This window comes from Oncorhynchus kisutch, linkage group LG24, assembly GCF_002021735.2.
Source record: "Oncorhynchus kisutch isolate 150728-3 linkage group LG24, Okis_V2, whole genome shotgun sequence".
Taxonomy (NCBI): domain Eukaryota; kingdom Metazoa; phylum Chordata; class Actinopteri; order Salmoniformes; family Salmonidae; genus Oncorhynchus; species Oncorhynchus kisutch.
In genome coordinates this window covers 7,135,724-7,158,875 of record NC_034197.2, presented here as the reverse complement: position 1 = coordinate 7,158,875, position 23,152 = coordinate 7,135,724, and the positions used below count along the sequence as shown (strand labels likewise).

Here is a 23,152-nt window from a genome sequence, read left to right as displayed (position 1 = left end):
GTCTCCATTAAAAGTATTGTCAAACGATAACGGGTTGGGCTCGATATGCAAACAGAGAGGACTGATTTGTAGAGGGAAACTAATGCAAACTGCTTCTGTGGTCTCTATTTCCTGTTTCCGTTGTAAGTCAACAGAGATCAAGGCTCTTTCTGTGGTGCCTGCCTTACCTACATATTATGCAACATTGACGTGGCAGTTTCTCAATGTTCGTGTCAAATTCAAGGGTATTCTCTTGCTTTTTATTTGTGCATCCATTGAGTGTACAAAATATTAGGAACACCTTCCTAATATTCAGTTGCACTCCCTTTTGCCCTCAACAGCCTCAATTCGTCGGGGCATGGACTCTACAAGGTGTTGAAAGCGTTCCACAGGGATGCTGGCCCATGCTGACTCCAATGCTTTCCACAGTTATGTCAAGTTGACTGGATGTCCTTCGGGTGGTGGACAATTCTTGATACACACAGGAAACTGTTGAGCATGAAAGACCCAGCAACTTTGCAGTTCTTGACACAAACCGGCTTACAAAATACTTAAATATTTTGTCTTGCCCATTCACCCTCTGAATGACAGATATACACAATCCATGTCTCAACTATCTAAAGGCTTAAAAATCCTTCTTAGTGAGCGTTTCTCCTTTGCCAATTTTATCTATGCACCTGACCGGTGTGACATATCAAGAAGCTGATTAAACAGCATGATTATTACACTGGTCCACCTTGTGCTGGGTACAATAAAATGACACTTTAAAATGTGCAGGTTTTGAGGGAGCATGCAATTGGCATGCTGACTGTTAGAATGTGCTACTTTGTCATGTTCCATTTACCTATGCAGTGCACTGCCTACTATACCTACATATGGATTGAACATATATTTTTTTAATTGCAAGCAAAAGCAAGCCCAGGACCTCCACATCCAGCTTCTTCACCTGCGGTTTCATCTGAGGGGGTACTGAGGAGTTTTTATGTCTGTAATAAAGCCTTTTTGAGGGGAAAAACTCATTCTGATTGGATGGGCCTGGCTACCCAGTGGGTGGACCTATGCCCACCCATGGCTGCACCACTGCCCAGTCATGAAATCCATAGAGTAGGGTCAAATTTATTTATTTCAGATTTTTTTCTATGAACTGTAACTGTAAAATATTTGAAATGATTGCATTTGTATTTTTATTCATTATAAAAAGGCCCTACAAAATCCTATCATTGCTATGTCGATGGCACTCAACTACTCTTCTCCTTTCCCCCTTCTGACACCTAGGAGGGACACGCATCTCTGCGTGCCTGGCAGACACCTCAGCTTGGATGTCAGCCCACCACCTCAAGCTCAACAAAACGGAGCTGCTCTACCTCCCGGGGGAAAGTCTGCCCGCTCCAAGACATCTCCATCATGGTTGACAACTCCACGGTGTCCCCCTCCCAGAGTGCAAAGAACCTTGGCATGACCCTGGACAACACTCTGTTGTTCTCTGCAAACATCAAAGCAGTGACTCGCTCCTGCAGGTTCATGCTCAGCAACATTCGTAGAGTATGATCTTTCCTCATACAGGAAGCGGTGCAGGACCTAATCCAGGCACTTGTCATCTCCCATCCAGACTACTGGAACTCTCTGTTGGATGGGCTCCCCGCTTGTGTCATCAAACCCCTGCAATTTATCCAGAATGCCGCAGCCGCCTGGTGTTCGACATTCTTCTTCTTTGGTATCATGTCGTTCACACATTTTGTTTGTGCATGCCGCCACCTACTGTAGTGTGTGTTCAATCACCTTAGATTTTGTTATACAAAAATAAAAAGGGGAAACATTTAAGAAATAATAATATGCACCACCAACTAACCCAACACCTATATATCACAATTTTTTTTTTTTAAATCACCACCCCATTCCACTATTTTGACCCTATCTGGTCCATGCCACTTGCCTGGGAGGACGGGACACCACCACTTCACACACCCTGTAGATCTTCTGAAGTCAAATCTCGTATACGCAAATACTTCTCTGCAGCTGCCACCACAACATCTATTTTTTGTGACTTTCGTTCCATTTCTGTGCTACAGTTGATAACCATTGATATGAACTCTAAGAAGCCAACCTTACTAAAGCATACAGTGTATCATTCAATGGCCTATCCCTCTGTGCTGGCACAGATCCACTCCTCATATGGATCCTCTCAGGAACTCTCACCCTTGACGCATCCTCCTCTACTTTCTTCACTGCCTCAGCATACAACACATTCTGCACTACTCTGACTCTGGCCAGCTCCACCTGCCTCTCTCGCACCGGACACTTCCGATCCCCAGCAACATGGGCACCCCTACAGTTGACACACAACTTTATTAATCGAAACTACACAATCCTCCATCTCATGCACTCCTGCACTCTTTCCACATCTTTGAATCTCCCTCCTACAAACTGCTGTGACATGACCATAGACGTTGCACCTGAAACACCGCAATGGATTCGGCACAAAAGCTCTAACGGGATAGCTGATATATCCTAACAAGACTTTGTCAGGTAAAAAGACTCAAAACTCAAAAAGGACTGACAGTTTCACCACCGGGTCTGCGTTGCAGCAAACGGCAGGCATCACAAACGGCAGGAATCTTCAACTTCTCCACCTGCACACTTAACACTGCCCCAGAAATCACTCCATTCAATGATGCCCTATTCCTAAGCGCAAAGCAAGAAACAGATCTTGGCCAAAGTTGCGTGACATGGAGCGCCTGCTTAACTGCTACCAACTTCTTTCCTAGCCACCTTTAAACTGCACATGGATCCGCCAAAAGGCAAGGATTTTCACTTAAAACAACATACCCAAATCAAACTGCCTGCAGCTCAGGACCTGAAGCAAGGATATGCATATGCTTGATACCATTTGAAAGGAAACACTTTGAAGTTTGTGGAAATTTGAAATTAATGTATGAGAATATCACACATTAAATCTGGTAAAAGATAATACAAACAAAAAAAACATGCGTTTAAAAACATTTTTTTTTCCATCATCTTAATATGATAATATAATATTGCAGTTTAGGTGCAATTTAGATGATGCAGCGCGTGCGCAAAGTTTCAGATAGATCCAGCAAAGCATTGCAATACTGGACAATATTTATTATCAAGTCTGCCCAAATGTGCCAAATTGGTCAATTTATTTATTTTCAAGTACATAACTCGAGAACATACAAAAATGATATGGTAACACGTTGAAGTTTTACACACTCAAAGGAATGTCATACATGATGGCTCATTAGCATATACACTAACTTTCACACATCTAAATGGCCAGGTGAACCGGGGTGAACTGTAGAACCCAGTTATAACATTTGAATATAAAAATAGATTTTATCAAACAAAACTGCTACATTTTATCTCTGGGACATTCAGGATGACAAATCGGAGCAAGATTACTGAATGTAAGTACATTATTTACTTTCAGAGGTGAATGTATCAAACCAGTTGCCGTGATACATTTTTTGTTGTTGTTGTGCACTCTCCTCAAACAATAGCATAACATTTCACTGTAATAGCTACTGTAAATCGGACAGTTCAGTTAGATTAACAAGAATTGAAGCTTTCTGCCCATATAAGACATGTCTATGTCCTGGAAAGTTCGCTGTTACTTACATCAAGTAAATGCTAATCACATTAGCACCCGTTAGCTCAACCAGCCTAGTCATGGTCTTGCACATGGCTCACTCATTTTGCACTTGACACCAATCTTCTACAACACCCCATCTGAAAAAAAAGCCATCTTCCACAAATTCAAATCTCAGTTTTCCTTATTCTCTTCAATCTCTTATTCCTCTTCTCCCAACATTGCTTGCGGCCTGTCCTCCACAGTGACCACCGGTGTTCAACCTTCCAAAGTAATCCCATGTCACCCCTCTATTTTTTCACTAGCATTGACTTTGCTGATAAATATTTTGTTGAGGTAAAATGTACTTGATATGTTTATAATGTGTTGTCTCACCTGGATATCTTAAAAGTAATGCACTAACTGTAGGTCTGCTAAATTACTAAAATGTAAAATGAGGGGAACTCAGGGTAGTCACTAGTTACCACAGCCACAAAGTCATAAACCCCGCCCATTTCTAACATTTATATTCTTAAAATTGGATTTTAAACCTAACCATAACCACACTGCTAATCTAATGCTTACCCCTACCCTTAAATTAAGACTCAAAAGCACATTTTTATTTTCATGAATTTTGACGATATAGCCAATTTTGCCTTTGTGATTCTGTAACGTGAACTAATGGAAGCAGGCACTCAGAGGGCAACAGCGGTGCGCAGAGAAGGTTGACTGAGTGAGGTGTATGATTCACACTGGGCTAACAGTAGTTAGCAGGAGCTCACTGAAAAGTTTGATCCAAAATGTACTTTAACCAGCCAGCTACCAGACAGGGAGACTGTACTGCAAGCATACAAGACAAACTATTTGACAGTATTGACAGATGAATTGGGATTTTTTTTTTTACAAGTTCAGAGCTAGCTAACGTAAGCTAGCTAGCGTTAGCTAGCTGCTAGCAAACAACACCTCACAGCCAGCGAATCGAATCAAGTGCTAATGGACACGTTTTGGTAACTTCACCGGTACACATTCTTTGGAAAAGCAAGCAACACCATTGAGAAAGGTAAGAATGGACTTACGGTTAGCTGCCATACTAGGCTAGCTAGTTAGCTATATTCACCAAGACAAGAACAAGAACAGTTCAATTTATTCACTAGCTTGTCTTCTGCCTCTGGTCTGTACTCGGGAACTATCAGACATTGTTTATTTAGGATGATTGCTTTCACGTCACTATAGTTAAGTCTATAGATTTCTTTTAATTCCTGTTTGCATTTTCTGTCAATGTGATTTTTGAATGCATGTTTTGGGATATGGAATATGGATTCAATCAAATCTACCAGTCATGATTTAAACAAAAGTCTCATGATAAGCCTATATTGCTGACCTTATGAGCCTACTTGACATCAAAGCAACATTTGGTTTTGGAAGAGGCTGTATTGGGAAGAGGATTCATCAGAGATGTTTGTGATGCACTCACTCGTAAACACTTTTTTGTGTGTCATGTATACTTATATTGTGCTATTTTCGAACCTGTCTGTGCCAATCAATGGTGCCAAGCCCTTTAGAGTGACTCACTCAAAGCACAGCAGCAGATTTTCTGAGAACAAGCATGACAGGTTATTAGCTAGGTGACAAGTCTGAACGAGTGTTTGAACAGTAATTTCCTACCGTTTTTGTCTACTAGACTTGTTCTATTGAGTAAGCCTAGAATTGGTATTAAAGGAAACATTTGTTGTCTCTTCACAGAGTCAAAGAAAAGGGAATGTTTTGACAAGTGTGGCACTCAGGTTGGTTTTGCTGAAACCTCAGACTGTTACCATGGTTACCCCATTGCTATTCAGTCTGAAAGAAGTTTGCCTAAAAAAAGTCTCTACAAGTCAGAATGTTGATTTACATTTTTAGTATTTTTTTTATTTCTCCTTTATTTAACCAGGTAGTGTAGTTGAGAACAAGTTCTCATTTGCAACTGCGACCTGGCCAAGAATTCGACACATAGAACAACACAGAGTTACACATGGAATAAACTAAATATACAGTCAATAATACAGTAGAACATAAGAAAACAAAAAGTCTATATACAGTGAGTGCAAATAGGTAGATAGCTGGGCTGTTTACAGATGGGCTATGTACAGGTGCAGTGATATGTAAGCTGCTCTGACAGCTGGTGCTTAAAGCTAGTGAGGGAGATGTGAGTCTCCAGCTTCAGAGATTTTTGCAATTCGTTCCAGTCATGGGCAGCAGAGAACTGGAAGGAAAGACGACCAAATGAGAAATTGGCTTTGGGGGTGACCAGTGAGATATACTTGCTGGAGCTCGTGCTACGAGTGGGTGCTGCTATGGTGACCAGTGAGCTGAGATAAGGTGGGGCTTTGCCTAGCAGAGACTTGTAGATAACCGGTAGCCAGTGGGTTTGGCGACGAGTATGAAGCGAGGGCCAACCAACGAGAGCATACAGGTCGCAATGGTGGGTAGTGTATGGGGCTTTGGTGACAAAACGGATGGCACTGTGATAGACTGCATCCAGTTTGTTGAGTAGAGTGTTGGAGGCTATTTTATGACATCACCGAAGTCGAGGATCGTTAGGATGGTCAGTTTTACCAGGGTATGTTTGGCAGCAGGAGTGAAGGATGCTTTGTTGAAATAAAGGAAGCCGATTCTAGATTTAATTTTGGACTGGAGATGCTTAATGTGAGTCTGGAAGGAGAGTTTACAGTCTAACCAGGCACCCAGGTATTTGTAGTTGTCCACGTATTCTAAGTCAGAGCCGTCCAGAGTAGTGATGCTGGACGGACGAGCAGGTGCGGGCAGTGATCGATTGAAGAGCATGCATTTAGTTTTACTTGCGTTTAAAAGCAGTTGGAGGCCACGGAAGGAGAGTTGTATGGCATTGAAGCTCGCCTGGAGGGTAGTTAACACAGTGTCCAAGGAGGGGCCAGAAGTATTCAGAATGGTGTCGTCTGCGTAGAGGTAGATCAGAGAATCACCAGCAGCAAGAGCAAAATTATACTTACACATACTTTACTGGTTGTACATGCTGTTGGTCCTTTTGGCGGTAGGAAGTGGATATTGGGTATCCACAGGAAAGTCTTGTTTACTCAGACTTTTGCTGCTCCAGTAGGTTCTGTTGCTTGCATTTTCAATCTCCTGACACATGCATGTGATGCACAATATGTAAACAATAGCTGAATGTTACCAAAAGTAGAGGACCTAAGCAAGTTAACTCGCAATCAGCTGTGAAATTTGCCAGCAGATAGTGTGGGGCAACATTTGGTCTGTGGTTCGGTTAGGCTCGGCCATATCGTGCAAGTGTTTGTCATGTATTGAAAAAAAGAAACCGGAATTTTTTATTTATTTTTATTTATCTGTTATCATGTTCAGTTAAGTTGACTGAGAACATGTTCTCATTTACAGCAACGACCTGGGGAATAGTTAGAGGAGAGGAGGGGGATGAATGAGCCAATCGTAAAAATACAAAAGATATACAGACTAGAGGTCGACCGATTATTATATATTTTTTTTTTGCCGATACCGATTAATCGGCCAATTTTTTTTAGATTTTTTACATTTATTTGTAATAATGACAATTACAACAATACTGAATGAACACTTATTTTAACTTAATATAATACATCAATGAAATCAATTTAGCCTCAAATAAAATGAAACATGTTCAATTTGGTTTAAATAATGCAAAAACAAAGTGTTGGAGAAGAAAGTAAAAGTGCCATATGTGCATGTAAAAAAGGCTAACGTTTAAGTTCCTTGCTCAGAACATGAGAACATATGAAAGCTAGTGGTTCCTTTTAACAGTAGTCTTCATTATTCCCAGGTAAGACGTTTTAGGTTGTAGTTATTATAGGAATTATAGGACAATTTCTCTCTATACAATTTGTATTTCATATACCTTTGACTATTGGATGTTCTTATACCTTATAGTATTGCCAGTGTAACAGTATAGCTTCTGTCCCTCTCCTCGCCCCTACCTGGGCTCGAACCAGTAACACATCGACAACAGCCACCCTCGAAGCAGCATTACCCATCGCCCCACAAAGCCGCGGCCCTTGCAGAGCAAAGGGAACAACACTTCCAAGTCTCAGAGCGAGTGACGTTTGAAACGCTATTAGCGCGCACCCCGCTAACTAGCTAGCCATTTCACATCGGTTACACCAGCCTAATCTCTGGAGTTGATAGGCTTGAAGTCATAAACAGCTCAATGCTTGAAGCACAGCAATGAGCTGCTGGCAAAACGCACGAAAGTGCTGTTTGAATGAATGCTTACGAGCCCGCTGGTGCCTACCATCGCTCAGTCAGACTGCTCTATCAAATCATAGACTTAATTATAACATAATAACACACAGAAATACGAGCCTTAGGTCATTAATATGGTCGGATCCGGGAACTATCATCTCGAAAACAAGACGTTTATTCTTTCAGTGAAATACGGGACCATCTGTATTTTATCTAACGGGTGGCATCCATAAATCTAAATATTCCTGTTACATTGCACAACCTTCAATGTTATGTCATAATTCTGGCAAATTAGGCGGTCCAAACTGTTGCATATACACTGACTCTGCGTGCAATGAACGCAAGAGAAGTGACACAATTTCACCTGGTTAATATTGCTTGCTATCCTGGATTTCTTTTAGAAAGATATGCAGGTTTAAAAATATATATACTTCTGTGTATTGATTTTAAGAAAAGCATTGATCTTTATGTTTAGGTACAGTCGTGCAACGATTGTGCTTTTTTTGCAAATGCGCTTTTGTTAAATCATCCCCCGTTTGGTGAAGTTGGCTGTCTTCACAGAGTTTGCAACGAGCCAGGTTAGCAGGCAATATTAACTAAATATACAGGTTTAAAAATATATACTTGTGTATTGATTTTAAGAAAGGCATTGATGTTTATGTTTAGGTACACATTGGAGCAAGACAGTCCTTTTTCGCGAATACGCACCGCATCGATTACATGCAACGCAGATAGATAACTACACATGGTTGATGATATTACTAGTTTAACTAGTGTTTGTGATTGATTGTTTTTTATAAGGTAAGTTTAATGCTAGCTAGCAACTTACCTTGGCTTTTTACTGCATTCGCGTAACAGGCAGTCTCCTCGTGGAGTGCAATGTAATCAGGTGGTTAGAGCGTTGGACTAGTTAATTAACTGTAAGGTTGCAAGATTGAATCCCTGAGCTGACAAGGTAAAAATCTGTCTTTCTGCCCCTGAACAAGGCAGTTAACCCACCATTCCTAGGCCGTCATTGAAAATAAGAATGTGTTCTTAACTGACTTGCCTAGTTAAAATAAGGATAAATAAAGGTGTAAAAAATAAATAAAAAATAAAAAATTCAGATTGTTATGAAAACTTGCAATTAATCGGTTAATCCGATTAATCGGTCGACCTCTAATACACAATATCGGGTAAAGTACGTTGAAATTAAGTTTGTTCAACATTCTGACTTGTAATGGGACTGTTTGGGAATGCTGAGCCTACATGTTAGAGACGAGAGTGTACGTATTTTACTCTTGGATTCTTAAAGAGGCTAAGGTTGGTTATGAGACTGTTTGATTGCTGCACTAGCAGAGACATTTGAGCTCATTCTTGCTCTCTCACCCTTTCTCTAATCCTACAACAAAGAACCCCAATAACTAGGTCATGTTCATTAGGCACCAAAACAGAAGAAAACAGTCTGAAACAGGGAGGGCCTACCAGGATTTGTCCAATAAGTATTGCACATTTTCTGTTTCAAATGTTTAGCTACAGTTTGCCATAATAACTCTACCTGGGTTTCCTTTTGATATGAACCTAGTGATCCATTCAGTCATATGTCAAGTATATAGAGACGTAGATAAGTCTTTTAAATGTTGTTGCATAATTACGCTGTTCCTTACCTTAACAGGGGAGACCATGTCAACAACATCATGACAGACAGGGAAGAGGCACTTTAGCACCCTGACCACAAGGTAAGGAGCCATGGATGTGTTACAGCAGCTACCTTCCCCTGAGCACCTTGAACAGGTGAATGGGGAGACTAGGACAGGCCCGCAGCCCCTATGTGGCCCAAACTCTCCACATCCCCTGCTCATGGCAGCTGATGATATATGGACTGCAAGGGAGGTGGAGGCAGTGGCCCCTGACTTTGGAGGGTTGACGGACCTGCAGGAGCTGGGGGTTGAGGAGGGTGAAGGCAGTGGGGCGGAGAGGCTGAGGTCCCCCATCTCGAGGGTATCATGGAATGGGACTGGCAGCCAACAGAATGGAGAGAATGGAGGAGGGGAAGAGGAGGGACTGGAGAAGGACAATACTAGCTACAGCAGACAAGACAGTCCTGCTGCTGATAACAACTATACAGGTAAAAGAGAGTAAATTAAGTACATGTCATTGGTTATATTTGAAATAATACGCTAAGTGGGATGTGAGATGCTTCACTGTAATATTTTGGACTTCTAGTGAATACATCAGCAGACCAGAGCATATGGGTATGGCCTGGTCCCAGATCAGTTTGAGCTGGTAATACGAATCTCTCGTACGACAATCAGATGGGTGTTGTCTCTCTGTGTGCCAGACCTGTCTCACACGTCGTCTCCCTCGCTGTCGGAGCAGCTGCGTCTGGGACGGGATGAGGCCACAGGGCCTGGTATCAACGTGGGGTGTAGGATCTGTGCTGACAAAGCTTCAGGGTTCCACTACGGTGTGCATGCCTGCGAGGGCTGCAAGGTGAGAGATTTCACAAGTCTAACAATGGGGCTTAATAATCAGAAAACAAATGTGCTTAATGTTCTTAGGTCTTAAATCCTGGAGGTTTTGTCATGGCTGCTAACAGCCTCAACCTGACCTGAGCTTAGCTTGAGTTTAGTTTGTGTCCTATGTTGCAGCATTCCAGTCCGGTAGCCCTTTCCTGCGGTCAAATGACCACGGGTGGAATGTTATTAATATATTTTTAAACATTATTTTAAATAATCCGTCAATCCGGTCTTCCAATGTCCAACAGTTTTGTTTTATTTCAGTTTTCTGTGCTGTATATAAAGTGTAATATTGGGATGCAAACTTAATATTGAATACATTTCAACTACACAGTGGGGCAAAAAGGTATTTAGTCAGCCACCAATTGTGCAACTTCTCCCACTTAAAAAGATGAGAGGCCTGTAATTTTCATCATAGGTACACTTCAACTATGACAGACAAAATGAAATAAAAATATCCAGAAAATCACATTGTACATTTTTTTATGAATTTATTTGCAAATTATGGTGGCAAATAAGTATTTGGTCAATAACAAAAGTTTATCTCAATACTTTGTTATATACCCTTTGTTGGCAATGACAGAGGTCAAATGTTTTCTGTAAGTCTTCACAAGGTTTTCACACACTGTTGCTGGTATTTTGGCCCATTCCTCCATGCAGATCTCCTCTAGAGCAGTGATGTTTTGGGGCTGTTGCTGGGCAACATGTACTTTCAACTGGGGTTGACATCTGGAGACTGGCTAGGCCACTCCAGGGCCTTGAAATGCTTCTTACGAAGCCACTCCTTCGTTGCCCAGGTGGTGTGTTTGGGATCATTGTCGTGCTGAAAGACCCAGCCACGTTTCATCTTCAATGCCCTTACTGATGGAAGGAGGTTTTCACTCAAAATCTCACAATACATGGCCCCATTCATTCTTTCCTTTACACGGATCAGTCGACCTGGTCCCTTTGCAGAAAAACAGCCCCAAAGCATGATGTTTCCACCCCCATGCTTCACAGTAGGTATGGTGTTCTTTGGATGCAACTCAGCATTCTTTGTCCTCCAAACACGACAAGTTGAGTTTTTACCAAAAAGTTATATTTTTGTTTCATCTGACCATATGACATTCTCCCAATCTTCTTCTGGATCACCCAAATGCTCTCTAGCAAACTTCAGACGGGCCTGGACAGGGGGACACGTCTGGCACTGCAGGATTTGAGTCCCTGGCGGCGTAGTGTGTTACTGATGGTATGCTTTGTTACTGTGGTCCCAGCTCTCTGCAGGTCATTCACTAGGTCCCCCCGTGTGGTTCTGGGATTTTCTTGTGATCATTTTGACCCCACGGGGTGAGATCTTGCGTGGAGCCCCAGATCGAGGGAGATGATCAGTGGTCTTGTATGTCTTCCATTTCCTAATAATGACGAGCTTCTCCTTCACGTCTCTATGGATTAAAATGACAATTTTGCTCCCACAGTTGATTTCTTCAAACCAAGCTGCTTAGCTATTGTAGATTCAGTCTTCCCAGCCTGGTGCAGGTCTACAATTTTGTTTCTGGTGTCCTTTGACAGCTCTTTGGTCTTGACCATAGTGGAGTTTGGAGTGTGACTGTTTGAGGTTGTGGACGGGTGTCTTTTATACTGATAACAAGTTCAAACAGGTGCCATTAATACAGGTAACGAGTGGAGGACAGAGGAGCCTCTTAAAGAAGTTGTTACAGGTCTGTAAGAGCCAGAAATCTCGCTTGTTTGTAGGTGACCAAATACTTATTTTCCACCATAATTTGCAAATAAATTCATAAAAAAATCCTACAATGTGATTTTCTGGATTTTTTCTTCTCATTTTGTCTGTCATCGTTGAAGTGTACCTATGATGAAAATTACAGGCCTCTCTCATCTTTTTAAGTGGGAGAACTTGCACAATTGGTGCCTGACTAAATACTGTTTTGCCCCACTGTATACCTTTATTTCAAAGTAGATTTGTTTGACTACCACTCTGTGTGACCCTAATTTAGCCCACTGCAGTAAAATGTTATTAACCTGCAACTCAAGTTCAATGGCCATAATGTGTGACTTGTGGTGAATGCAGTGTTATATCTGTCTTTCCTGTAATGCCTTCAATTGTAAATAAACTGAACTCGCTTGCTCCCTCTCCCTGTGCGTATCAATTGGTCTAGGGCTTCTTCCGGCGGACCATTCGGATGAAGCTGGAGTACGAGCGCTGTGAGAGAGCCTGTAAGATCCTGAAAAAGAACCGTAATAAGTGCCAGTACTGCCGCTTCCAGAAGTGCCTGGCCCTGGGCATGTCCCATGACGGTGAGAGGAGACCGTTAATGGGTCTTTCAGGGTCTGGAAATACTTGGTCCTTTTACAGATTAAGGGCCAGTATCGCAGACGCAGATAAAGCCCTGGACTGAATGGAGGATCTTAATCTGTGTTTTGAAAACTGTCCCTAAGAACTACTGATAATGTGTTTCAATATTAATAATATTAATTTAATGAAACTCTTGAACCTCATTTTGGTGGGGCTATACAGTGCATTTGAAAAGTACAACCTTATTCTAAAATATATATATATTTTTAATACACCATAATGACAAAGAAAAACATGTTTTTTGAAATGTATTAAAAATAAAAACTGATATCACATTTACATAGTATTCAGACCCTTTACTCAGTACTTTGTTGATGCAACTTTGGCAGCGATTAGCCTCGAGTGTTCTTGGGTATGATGCTACAAGCTAGGCACACCAGCATTTGGGGAGGTTTTCCCATTCTCTGCAGATCCTCAAGTTTTGTCAGGTTGGATGGGGAGCTTCAGAGCACAGCTATTTTTATGTCTCTCTAGAGATGATTGATCGGGTTTAAGTCCGGCCTCTGGCTGGGCCACTCAAGGTCATTCAGAGACTTGTCCCGAACCCACTCCTGCGTTGTTTTGGCTGTGTGCTTAGGGTCGTTGTCCTTTTGGAAGGTGAACCTTCACCCCCAGTCTGAGGTCCTCAGCGCTCTGGAGCAGGTTTTCATCAATGATTTCTCTATATTTTGCTTCATTAATCTCTCCCTCGATCTTGACTAGTCTCCCAGTCCCTGCCGCTAAAGAACATCCCCACAGCATGATGTTGCCACCACCATGCTTCACCGTAGGGATGGTCCCAGGTTTCTAACAGATGTGATGCTTGGCATTCTGTTCAGTCTTGATTTTATATGACCAAAGAATCTTGTTACTCATGGTCTGAGAGTCCTTTAGGTACCTTTTGGCTAACTTCAAGCTGGCTGTCATTTGCCTTCTACTGAGGAGTGGCTTCCGTCTGACCACTCTACCATAAAGGCCTGATTGGTGATGGTTGTTCTTCTGGAAGGTTCTCCCATCTCCACAGAGGAACTGTCAGAGTAACCACCGGGTTCTTGGTCACCTCCCTGACTAATGCCCTTCTCCCCCGATTGCTCAGTTTGGCTGGCATCCAGCTCTAGGAAGAGTGTCGGTAGTTCCAAACTTCTTCCATTTAAGAATGATGGAGGCCACTGTGTTCTTGGGGACCTTCAATGCTGCAGAAATGTTTTTGTACCCTTCCCCAGATCTGTGCCTCGACACAATCCTGTGTCGGAGCTCTACGGACAACTCCTTTGACCTCATGGCTTGGTTTTTGCGCTGACATGCACTGTCAACTATGGGACCTTTATATAGACAGGTGTGTGCCTTTTCCAAATCATGCCCAATCAATTACATTTACTACAGGTGGACTCCAATCAATTTGTAGAAACATCTCAAGGATGATCAATGGAAACAAGATGCACCTGAACTCTTATTTAGAGTCTCATAGCAAAGGGTCTGAATACTTATACCAATAAGGTATTTCAGTTTTTATTTTTTAAAGACATTTTTGACATATTTCTAAAAACCTGTTTTTGCTTTGTCATTATGGGGTATTGTGTGTAGATGGATGAGGAAAACAATACATTTAATTTTAGAATAACAAAATGTGGGAAAAGTCAAGGGGTCTGAATACTTTCCAAATGCACTGTACAGCTTTCGATGCTAATGCTACTGTCTACCCAGTGATCTAATATGGCTGTATGCATGATGCTAAACTGTCTTTGTCTGTTTCACCTTCAATGCTAACACTACTCTGCCTGTTCGCCTGGCAGCGATCCGGTATGGGCGTATGCCGGGGGCTGAGAAGAAGAAGCTAGTGGCTGGCCTGCTAGCAGAGGAGCTGGACCCCCACCACCTTGGTGGCTCAGACCTCAAGACCCTGGCTAAACAGGTGTACCAAGCCTACCTGAAGAACCTCATTATGACCAAGAAGAAAGCCCGCAGCATCCTCACCGGCAAGACCAGCTGCACATCGGTACGCTCACTCTTATGTAAATATACACTGAGTGTGAACATTAGGAACACCTTCTCTTTCCGTTACAGACTGACCAGGTGAATGCTATGATGACTTATTGATGTCACCTGTTAAATCCACTTTAATCAGTGTAGATGAAGGGGAGGAGACAGGTTAAAGAAGGATTTTTAAGCCTTGTGACAATTGAGACATGGATTGTGTATGTGTGCTATTCAGAAGGTGAATGGGCAAGACAAAAGATCAAAGTGCCTTTGAACGAGGTGTGGTGGTAGGTGCCAGGCGCACATGTTTGAGTGTGTCAAGAACTGCAACGTTGTTGGATTTTTCACGCAAAAACTGTTTCCCGTGTGTATCAAGGATGGTCCACCACCCAAAGGACATCAAGCCATCTTGACACAACTGTGGGAAGCATTGGAGTCAACATGGGCCAGTATCCCTGTGGAATGCTTTCGACACCTTTTAGAGTCCATGCCCGACATTTTGAGGCTGTTTTGAGGGCAAAAGGAGGGTGCAACTGAATATTAGGAAGGTGTAACTAATATTTTATACACTCAGTGTTGATGCCCTTGATAAAGATTAGCAAAAAAGACTATAAAATAAATAATACAAATACTGAGCTATATTGTATGCTCCAAAACATTTGGAAATTTGATTATTTTATACTAATACAATTGCTCAGTTTTAAAAAAATAAATAAGAAAAGGATGGTGGTAAAAATTATTGGCGGGTGCCTATAATTTTGCCCACCATCCTTTTTTTCGCCTCCCCTGGCGAGGGTAATGACAGGATTTTTCTATAATGTTTTTATGAGATTGAAGAACACATTGTGAGAGATCTTAGACCATTCCTCCATACAGAATATTTCCAGATCCTTGATATCATTCGTCTGCACTTATGGACTGCCCTCTTCAATTTAAACCACAGGTTTTTAATGAGTCCAAAGTCCAAAGACTGAGAGGGCCATTGCCAAATTATGATTTTGTGGTCAATTAATAATTTCTTTGTGGATTTTGATGTGTGCTTGGGGTTACTGTCTTGCTGGAAGATCCACTTCCAGCAAGCTCAGAGGGGTTGTTGTGTATGTTTATGGTAATAACTCACATCATTGGTTCAGCTTGGAAGGAGCACAGACAAAGGATATCAAGGATCTGGAAAGATTCTGTATGGAGGAATGGTCTAAGATCTATCCCAATGTGTTCTCCAATCTCATAAAACATAATAGAAAAATCCTGTCATTACCCTCGCCAGGGGAGGCTCAGTGTCATTATCCTCACAAGGGTAGGGTGATAGAGTACTGAAAAATGGGGCCAATCATTTTAACCCTTATCTTTTGGGGTATTTTTATTTTTAGTATAAAATAATATTTGCACATAAATGTATTTGTATTATTTATTTTATACAGTTTTTTGCTAATCTTTATCAACGGTGCCAATAATTTTGGACCTGACAGTGCATGGGTATTGGTTACACCTCCGGTTAAAACCTTTAGAACACACTCTCTGAGCTTGATTATGAGGAAGACTTTTCTGGTTGCACCAAGGTAGGATACGCCTTCCAAGCTGAACCAATGATGTTTATGGTCATAACTCACAACAACCCCTCTGAACTTGGATGAGGGGGAAGGCTTTTCTGGTTGCACCAATGTAGACGCATATTACTAGTAACCTCCTCATAGAAAGAAAGATTTAGTGGCTGATTATTTGTAGAGCTCTTTAGTTTTTAATTAGCCTCTTATCAATCTGTTTTTCGTAATGAGTTTTAACTTGTCATTAACTTGTCATATAGTTAGTTTTTTTAAAGAAAAGGGAAGACCAGACTGTTAAAAGATGAATGCTTTCTCTTTCTCTCCCCCGGCAGCCGTTTGTGATCCATGATGTGGACACCCTGTGGCAAGCAGAGAGTGGTCTAGTGTGGAACCAGTTAATCCCGGGCGCGCCCCTCACAAAGGAGATAGGGGTACACGTGTTTTACCGCTGTCAGTGCACCACGGTGGAGACGGTACGAGAGCTAACTGAGTTCGCCAAGAACATCCCAGGGTTTGTGGATCTCTTCCTCAACGACCAGGTATGGCATGGACCACAGTCTTCTCAACAGAGCTTGCTAACGTTTGTCTTTTTTTCTTTTTTTTAAGGGGTGGATCAGTTTTAATATTGTGGATAGATTGTTGCTTCCATCAATGTAATTGTCTGCATCATTTCCAATCCCCCATATATTTTTGGGGTAAATATATATATATATATATATATATATATATATATATATATATATATATATATATATATATATACATTTTTGGACAGAAAGTTTCTGATTTTTGCAATGTTACGTAGATGGAAAAAAGCTGTCCTTGAAATGGTCTTGATATGTTCTTCAAAAGAGAGATCAGGATCCAGAGTAACGCCAAGGTCCTTCACAGTTTTATTTGAGACGACTGTACAACCATTAAGATTAATTGTCAGATTCAACAGAAGATCTCTTTGTTTCTTGGGACCTAGAACAAGCATCTCTGTTTTGTCCGAATTTAAAAGTAAAAAGTTTGCAGCCATCCACTTCCTTATGTCTGAAACACATGCTTGGTTGTAATTTTGGGTAGAGCAGACATTTCCATATTTCTGTGTTAGCTGCACGTGTGACAACTCCACCAGTCCTATTTATGATATAATTTACAAAAAGTATACCTTTTTTTAGATCATTTATTTATTTTGGGATTTGTATACCGAGTATGTTCACATCCCTGTCAGACTGTTTTATTGCTAAACTACACGGTACTGTAGAAGCAGATTTTTTTTTTTGTGACCCAATACGTAATATTTACTTGTCATAATTTGGTTTTAATCCAGAGATATTAGCAGAAGTATCCAGATCCTCTATGAGGCTGTGGAGGGGTCCAAATTGTGGATTTGAAAGAAAACAACATGAATCATCAGCGTACAATGACACCTTTGTTTTTAAGCCTCAGATTTCTAATCCCTTAATATTATTGTTGGATCTAATTTTGACAGCTAAATTCGATGGCAATAATAAATAGATATGCCGATAGTGGACAACCTTGTTTTACTCCTCTTGGCAGTTTAAAACTTTCTGAGATGTAGCCATTATTTACTATTTTATACCTAGGGTTATGAAACGTAACTTTAACACATCTTATAAGAGATTCTCCAAAATTGAAATATTATAGGCATTTATATATAAACTCCAGTCATACTTTATCAAAAGCCTTTTCAAAATCAGCTATGAAAACCAGTTCTGGTTTCCCTGATATTTCATGTGTTTCCAGCACTTGTCTTATGTTATCTCCAATGTATTGTCCATGTAAAAAACCTGTCTGACTAGGATGAAAAATATCTGACAAAACCTTTTTTAATTCTCTGCGCCAAGCATTTAGCTAAAAATGTTGCATCACAACTCTGAAGTGTAAGAGGCCTCCAATTTTTTAAATGGACTGGATCTTTTTATATATACAATTTGGATCCTGTTTTAGTAATAATGAAATCAGACCTTCTTGTTGTGTGTCTGATAATCTACCGTTTATATAGGAGTTGTTAAAACATGCTAATAATGGTCCTCTGAGTATATCTGGTCCTCTGGAGTTTTCCCAGCCTTAAAGCTTTAATTGCATCAAGAAGTTCCTTCTCTAATTTGGCCTTCACATGAGTCTTTCTGTACAGATGTTCATTTTAAATTATTAATTGGGGAAAAAATATTATAATTAGCTTCGGTTAGTGGAGATGGAGGATACTGAAATGAAAACATTTTTGAAGTACTTCCTCTTTCAAAATATAATTCGGTGAATCATTGTAAGAAGTTTCCATTTAAAAAAATGGAATGTTGAAGATTTTTTAAATATAATTTTCCCCCATATTCTATCCAGTTCTCTCTATTTTTATATTATATTACACTGGATCTTTCTTGAATAAGTTCCTCCAGTTCTTTTTGTTTTTCCTCTCATTTACTCTGTGCCTCTGGTACAGTTTTTATTGTTATCTACCTGTACTGTTAGTCCTTCAATTACCTTTGTTAATATGGACTCTTGATCTAAATTGCTTTTGTTGTATAGATGAGTACTGAATTGCATGGCCTCTAAAGGCACATTTTAAAAGTGTCCCATACAAAAAGGGGATATGTTGTACCTATGTTATGTCGGGGGGATAAACAAAAAAAAAGCAGCCTTGTCTTTTCACTTATTGATTGTCAACTTAATTTCTTGTCACACTCAGTGAAATGTACTGACAGTAATGTAGAAATATCTCCCATAGTTATACGATGAAATCCTGATGCATTTTCTTTTGTCAATTGTTCAAACTGCTGTTAATGGCACTTTTACTTTGGTGTTGAATTCTATTTTCTCCCCTATTTACCTGCCTGCTTCCATCAGGTGACACTACTGAAGTATGGTGTCCACGAGGCCATCTTCGCCATGCTGCCCTCCCTCATGAACAAAGATGGCCTCCTGGTGGCCAACGGGAAGGGCTTTGTGACCCGGGAGTTCCTGAGGAGCCTCCGTAAACCCTTCAGTGAGATCATGGAGCCCAAGTTTGAGTTTGCTGTGAAGTTCAATGCTCTGGAGCTGGATGACAGTGACCTGGCTCTGTTTGTGGCCATTATCATCCTGTGTGGAGGTATGGTATACTTTTGTACTAGTAGTATCACAGTAACTCTGACATTAGTACTGTTCTCCCCAAATAACCCTGGCTCTAATGTTGTTCGTAGCCGCTATTATCCTATCTGGAGTTGAGGGGGAGCTCTTTCTCAATTCATCTTTCCCTCGATTCCTGGTATCCTCTCTCCTCACCTCTTTCGCAAAACACATTGGAGAATAAGATATGGTCCAATATGGTTGAGAAGGTGAGGAGATAGGATGCGTGGAGTCACGGAAAGCTTTTAGTGAGGTTGTGCTGTGAGTTGGCAGCTCTGTTATGTCTGTGGTCTACCCATCTAACTATTCTCGATCTATCTGCAGACCGCCCAGGGCTAATGAACGTGAAGCAGGTCGAACAGAGTCAGGACGGTATTCTCCAGGCCTTGGACCAGCACCTGCAGGCCAACCACCAGGACTCCCTCTACCTCTTCCCCAAGCTGCTGAACAAGATGGCCGACCTCAGACAGCTTGTCACAGAGAACGCCTTGCTGGTGCAGAAGATCAAGAAGACAGAGTCGGAGACCTCTCTGCACCCTCTACTACAGGAGATCTATAAGGACATGTACTGACTGGACTAAGCCAGACTGAACATGTACTGACTGGACTAAACCAGACTGAACATGTACTGACTGGACTAAACCAGACTGAACATGTACTGACTGGACTAAACCAGACTGAACATGTACTGACTGGACTAAACCAGACTGAACATGTACTGACTGGGCTAAACCAGACTGAACTGAACTGGACTGGACTGGGACTTCTGCTAGTGCAGGATTTCTACAAGGACATGTACTCGTCTCCTCAAAAGTAGTGCACAACATAGGGAATAGGTTGTCATTTCGGACACACCCCTAGTCTGAGACCTCATTGCTCCCGCTACTGCAGGAGCTCAACAAGAACATGACTGGACACAGTGGCCTAAACCGGACCAACTCGGACTAGACTTTGTTGCATCTGCTCCTACAGGAATTGGACTAAACCAGATTTAACAGGATCGGACCGTACCTTGCTGCACTCTCTACTGTAGGAGATCTATAAAGACATTCATGTACTAGTCCTCCTCATAAGCAAAGCCACACTGTTCAATTCAATACTTTATTGTCCCCTTAGAGCAAACCCTGACTTAGCAAATAGTGTCCCCTTAGAGCAAATACTGACTGTAGTTGACAGCAATATGTTTACATAATGATGTTATGTATATATTAATGTACAATACCAATCAAATGTTTGGACACACCTACTCATTCCAGGGTTTTTCTTTATTTTTACTATTTTCTATATTGTCACCTGGAATACATTGCAATTAACAGGCGTGCCTTGTTAAAAGTTCATTTGTGGAATTTCTTTCCACAGTCCCCCGACCTCAACCAAATTGAGATGGTTTGGGATGAGATGGATCGCAGAGTGTAGGAAAAGCAGCCAACAAGTGCACAGCATATGTAGAAACTCCTTCAAGACTGTTGGAAAAGCATTCCTCATGAAGCTGGTTGAGATAATGCCAAGAGTGCAAAGCTGTCATCATAGCAAACAGTGGCTACTTTGAAGAATATAAAATATTATTTGATTTATCGTTTCATACACTACACTTTTTTTGGTTACTACATGATTCCATGTGTTATTTCATAGTTTTGATATCTTCACTATTATTCTACAATGTAGAAAATAGTACAAATAAAGAAAAACCCATGAATGAGTAGGTGCTGCTGTAGGGATTTCGCTAATGGAGGTAACACTAACACTAATGGAGGTACGAGACCAATTATGTAGACCTCTTCTTCCAGAGTAATGTTGTGAATGGGTACTACTACCCTAATTGAGTCTGTTGCCAAAACCTGGCAAACCTTTTTTTAACAGGTTTCACTTCACATTATGAGTAAAATTTTGTCATCTCATGAATGCATTTGGAGGTTTGCTGTTAAGGAAATTGTTTATTCAGGTTACAAAGTATTTATAAGTTCTAAAGAGACTATATAGAAGTTGCTTAACAACATGGTGCAGGTCAAAAGGAAAACAGGATGGTGCAGGTCAAAAGGAAAACAGGAAACGGATGTTAATCAATATGGATAGTGTTAGAGTTTGAAAAACTAGTTATTAACATAAACTTGAGCCTGTACCTTTCCTTGGTTATACTGTATTCAACTTAATATTTGTTAACATTTTCATACTTCTCTCAGAATCGTTTCATACACTACTGGTACTGTTAGCAGTAGAGCAATTGTTTTAGGGAATTTAATTGTAGTTAGGGAATAAAAAAAAAGTTTATGAATAATGTTCACCAGAATAATGGTGGTAATTTTGTTAGATTGTACAGATGTGTGCTCTTTGGTTTAACCAAGGTATCTAAGTGGTGAGTTGTAATGTTATAATATACCTGGGTACACAAATTATAAATGTATAGATAATTATGACAACTAATGACACAAAGTCTTACATACGTTTTTAAGGCTGTCATCTTTCAGTGATCATCGGTTATGGACAGGTACCACTGTGAAATGTGACTACCCCCAACATGTTTTCTAAAATACTGAAGTAATATTGTCTAGATGAGTTTGGCCTTTTACTTTGAGAGGTGTGATTCTGTATCTAATCTAGATGAATGGAGAACCAGCAAAAGACCAGTCCTTAAACCTTAGTGTATTACTTAAGTTACTGGTACATGTAATGTAGTGGTGCCTGCCTATCTTACCACGACTCAGGACAGACAACGTGGCTGCTTTGTGGATTAAAGATATGTCTGGCATAATACATTTGAATGATGACCAAAATCACACCTTTGAACTCTTCATCCACTCAGGACTATAATGTACAACACTGAACAAATTACTTTTTCAAGGATTTTCAAGGATTTTATGTATTCTATCTACAATTTCATTATTGTTTCTAGGTCTGCACTCTCTGGGGTTGGGACTTTAATAAATGCAAAATAGCAAATAAAAAGTGTTTTATGTGAAGTTGTAGAACTCAACTACCTCATGAAATTGGTGACACCTATGAACGCTCTGCATACTGGAAGTACATTGTACATAAAGTGAGACTAAAATGTTTTCCAATTGCAGTATATGTAGCTAATGTATATAGTATGTATTCACAAAATTTCCCCCAAAAGTAAGTTTGTAAGTTTTATCAGTCTATTATATGGGAGTGTCCTTTTGTGGGGCCAAATTTTGTTAGAGGCACATGAGATAAATTGGGAACAATAGAATATTCTATCTCCAGTTGAAACAGTTTTTCAAGATATCAGAATGGCAAAAACTCTGACTTTGCCCAAATAATGAACAGATACAAGGTGCAGCACTTTAATAGTTTTTGTACATGATTGTCTCAATTTTTGTATTTAATATGTATTTGATATACTGCTTTTTATTACAAAGGTAATCTCAAAGACTAGTACATTCCAGTAAATTATCATATGCAATATTTTAATGAGACATTTACAGTTATTGATACATTTATGCTTAATTAGGGTGGTATTCCTATTGGTCGGATGTGGTGTTTGATCATGGCTTTTCAATGTGCGGATTCGATTATGCTGAGCTACAGGGTGCCGGTCTATTACCCGTGACGTGAACGGGCAAAAGCTGTGAGGAAGGAACGCCATGCTCAAATCGATCAGTGATCTGCGCTGCTTGGTCATGTCAACAAGGCAGCATGGCGGATCGTCCAGGACCATACCTCTCTTTTCCATTTAAAATGTGTTTGCAGTTTCAAACTAGTTTTCATCGGGAAGGCAGATACATATTTTGAAAAGCTATCGATGTTGCATATGAAAACAGAATCGTACTCACGTACGAAATACGTCACTTTTGTTTTGAGCCGACTTCGCAGTGGACTTTGAACGGGGCACCTGGCTCACGACATGAAGCTGCCCGATTCCTTC

At 40.7% G+C, this 23,152-nt stretch overlaps 1 protein-coding gene across 1 annotated transcript; it reads left to right on the top strand.

Annotated features, from left to right (window-relative positions):
* Positions 1-4,179: 4,179 nt before the first annotated feature.
* Positions 4,180-22,220, top strand: ppardb (peroxisome proliferator-activated receptor delta b). Its single transcript, XM_020459713.2, has 8 exons — positions 4,180-4,625; positions 9,465-9,917; positions 10,131-10,282; positions 12,462-12,600; positions 14,431-14,633; positions 16,491-16,697; positions 19,009-19,252; positions 19,594-22,220. The coding sequence occupies exons 2-8, from the start codon at positions 9,539-9,541 to the stop codon at positions 19,839-19,841; spliced, it is 1,572 nt and encodes a 523-aa protein (XP_020315302.1). The 5' UTR covers positions 4,180-4,625; positions 9,465-9,538; the 3' UTR covers positions 19,842-22,220.
* The last annotated feature ends 932 nt before the right edge of the window (positions 22,221-23,152 follow it).

What these genes read in the sequence shown, in the direction of transcription:
- ppardb (XM_020459713.2), top strand. Translation starts at nt 9,539, where the DNA reads ATGGATGTGTTACAGCAGCTACCTTCCCCTGAGCACCTTGAACAGGTG. An exon ending in CCTGGGCATGTCCCATGACG is followed by an intron (nt 12,601 to 14,430) that starts GTGAGAGGAGAC and finishes TTCGCCTGGCAG; the next exon opens with CGATCCGGTATGGGCGTATG. An exon ending in ATCTCTTCCTCAACGACCAG is followed by an intron (nt 16,698 to 19,008) that starts GTATGGCATGGA and finishes TGCTTCCATCAG; the next exon opens with GTGACACTACTGAAGTATGG.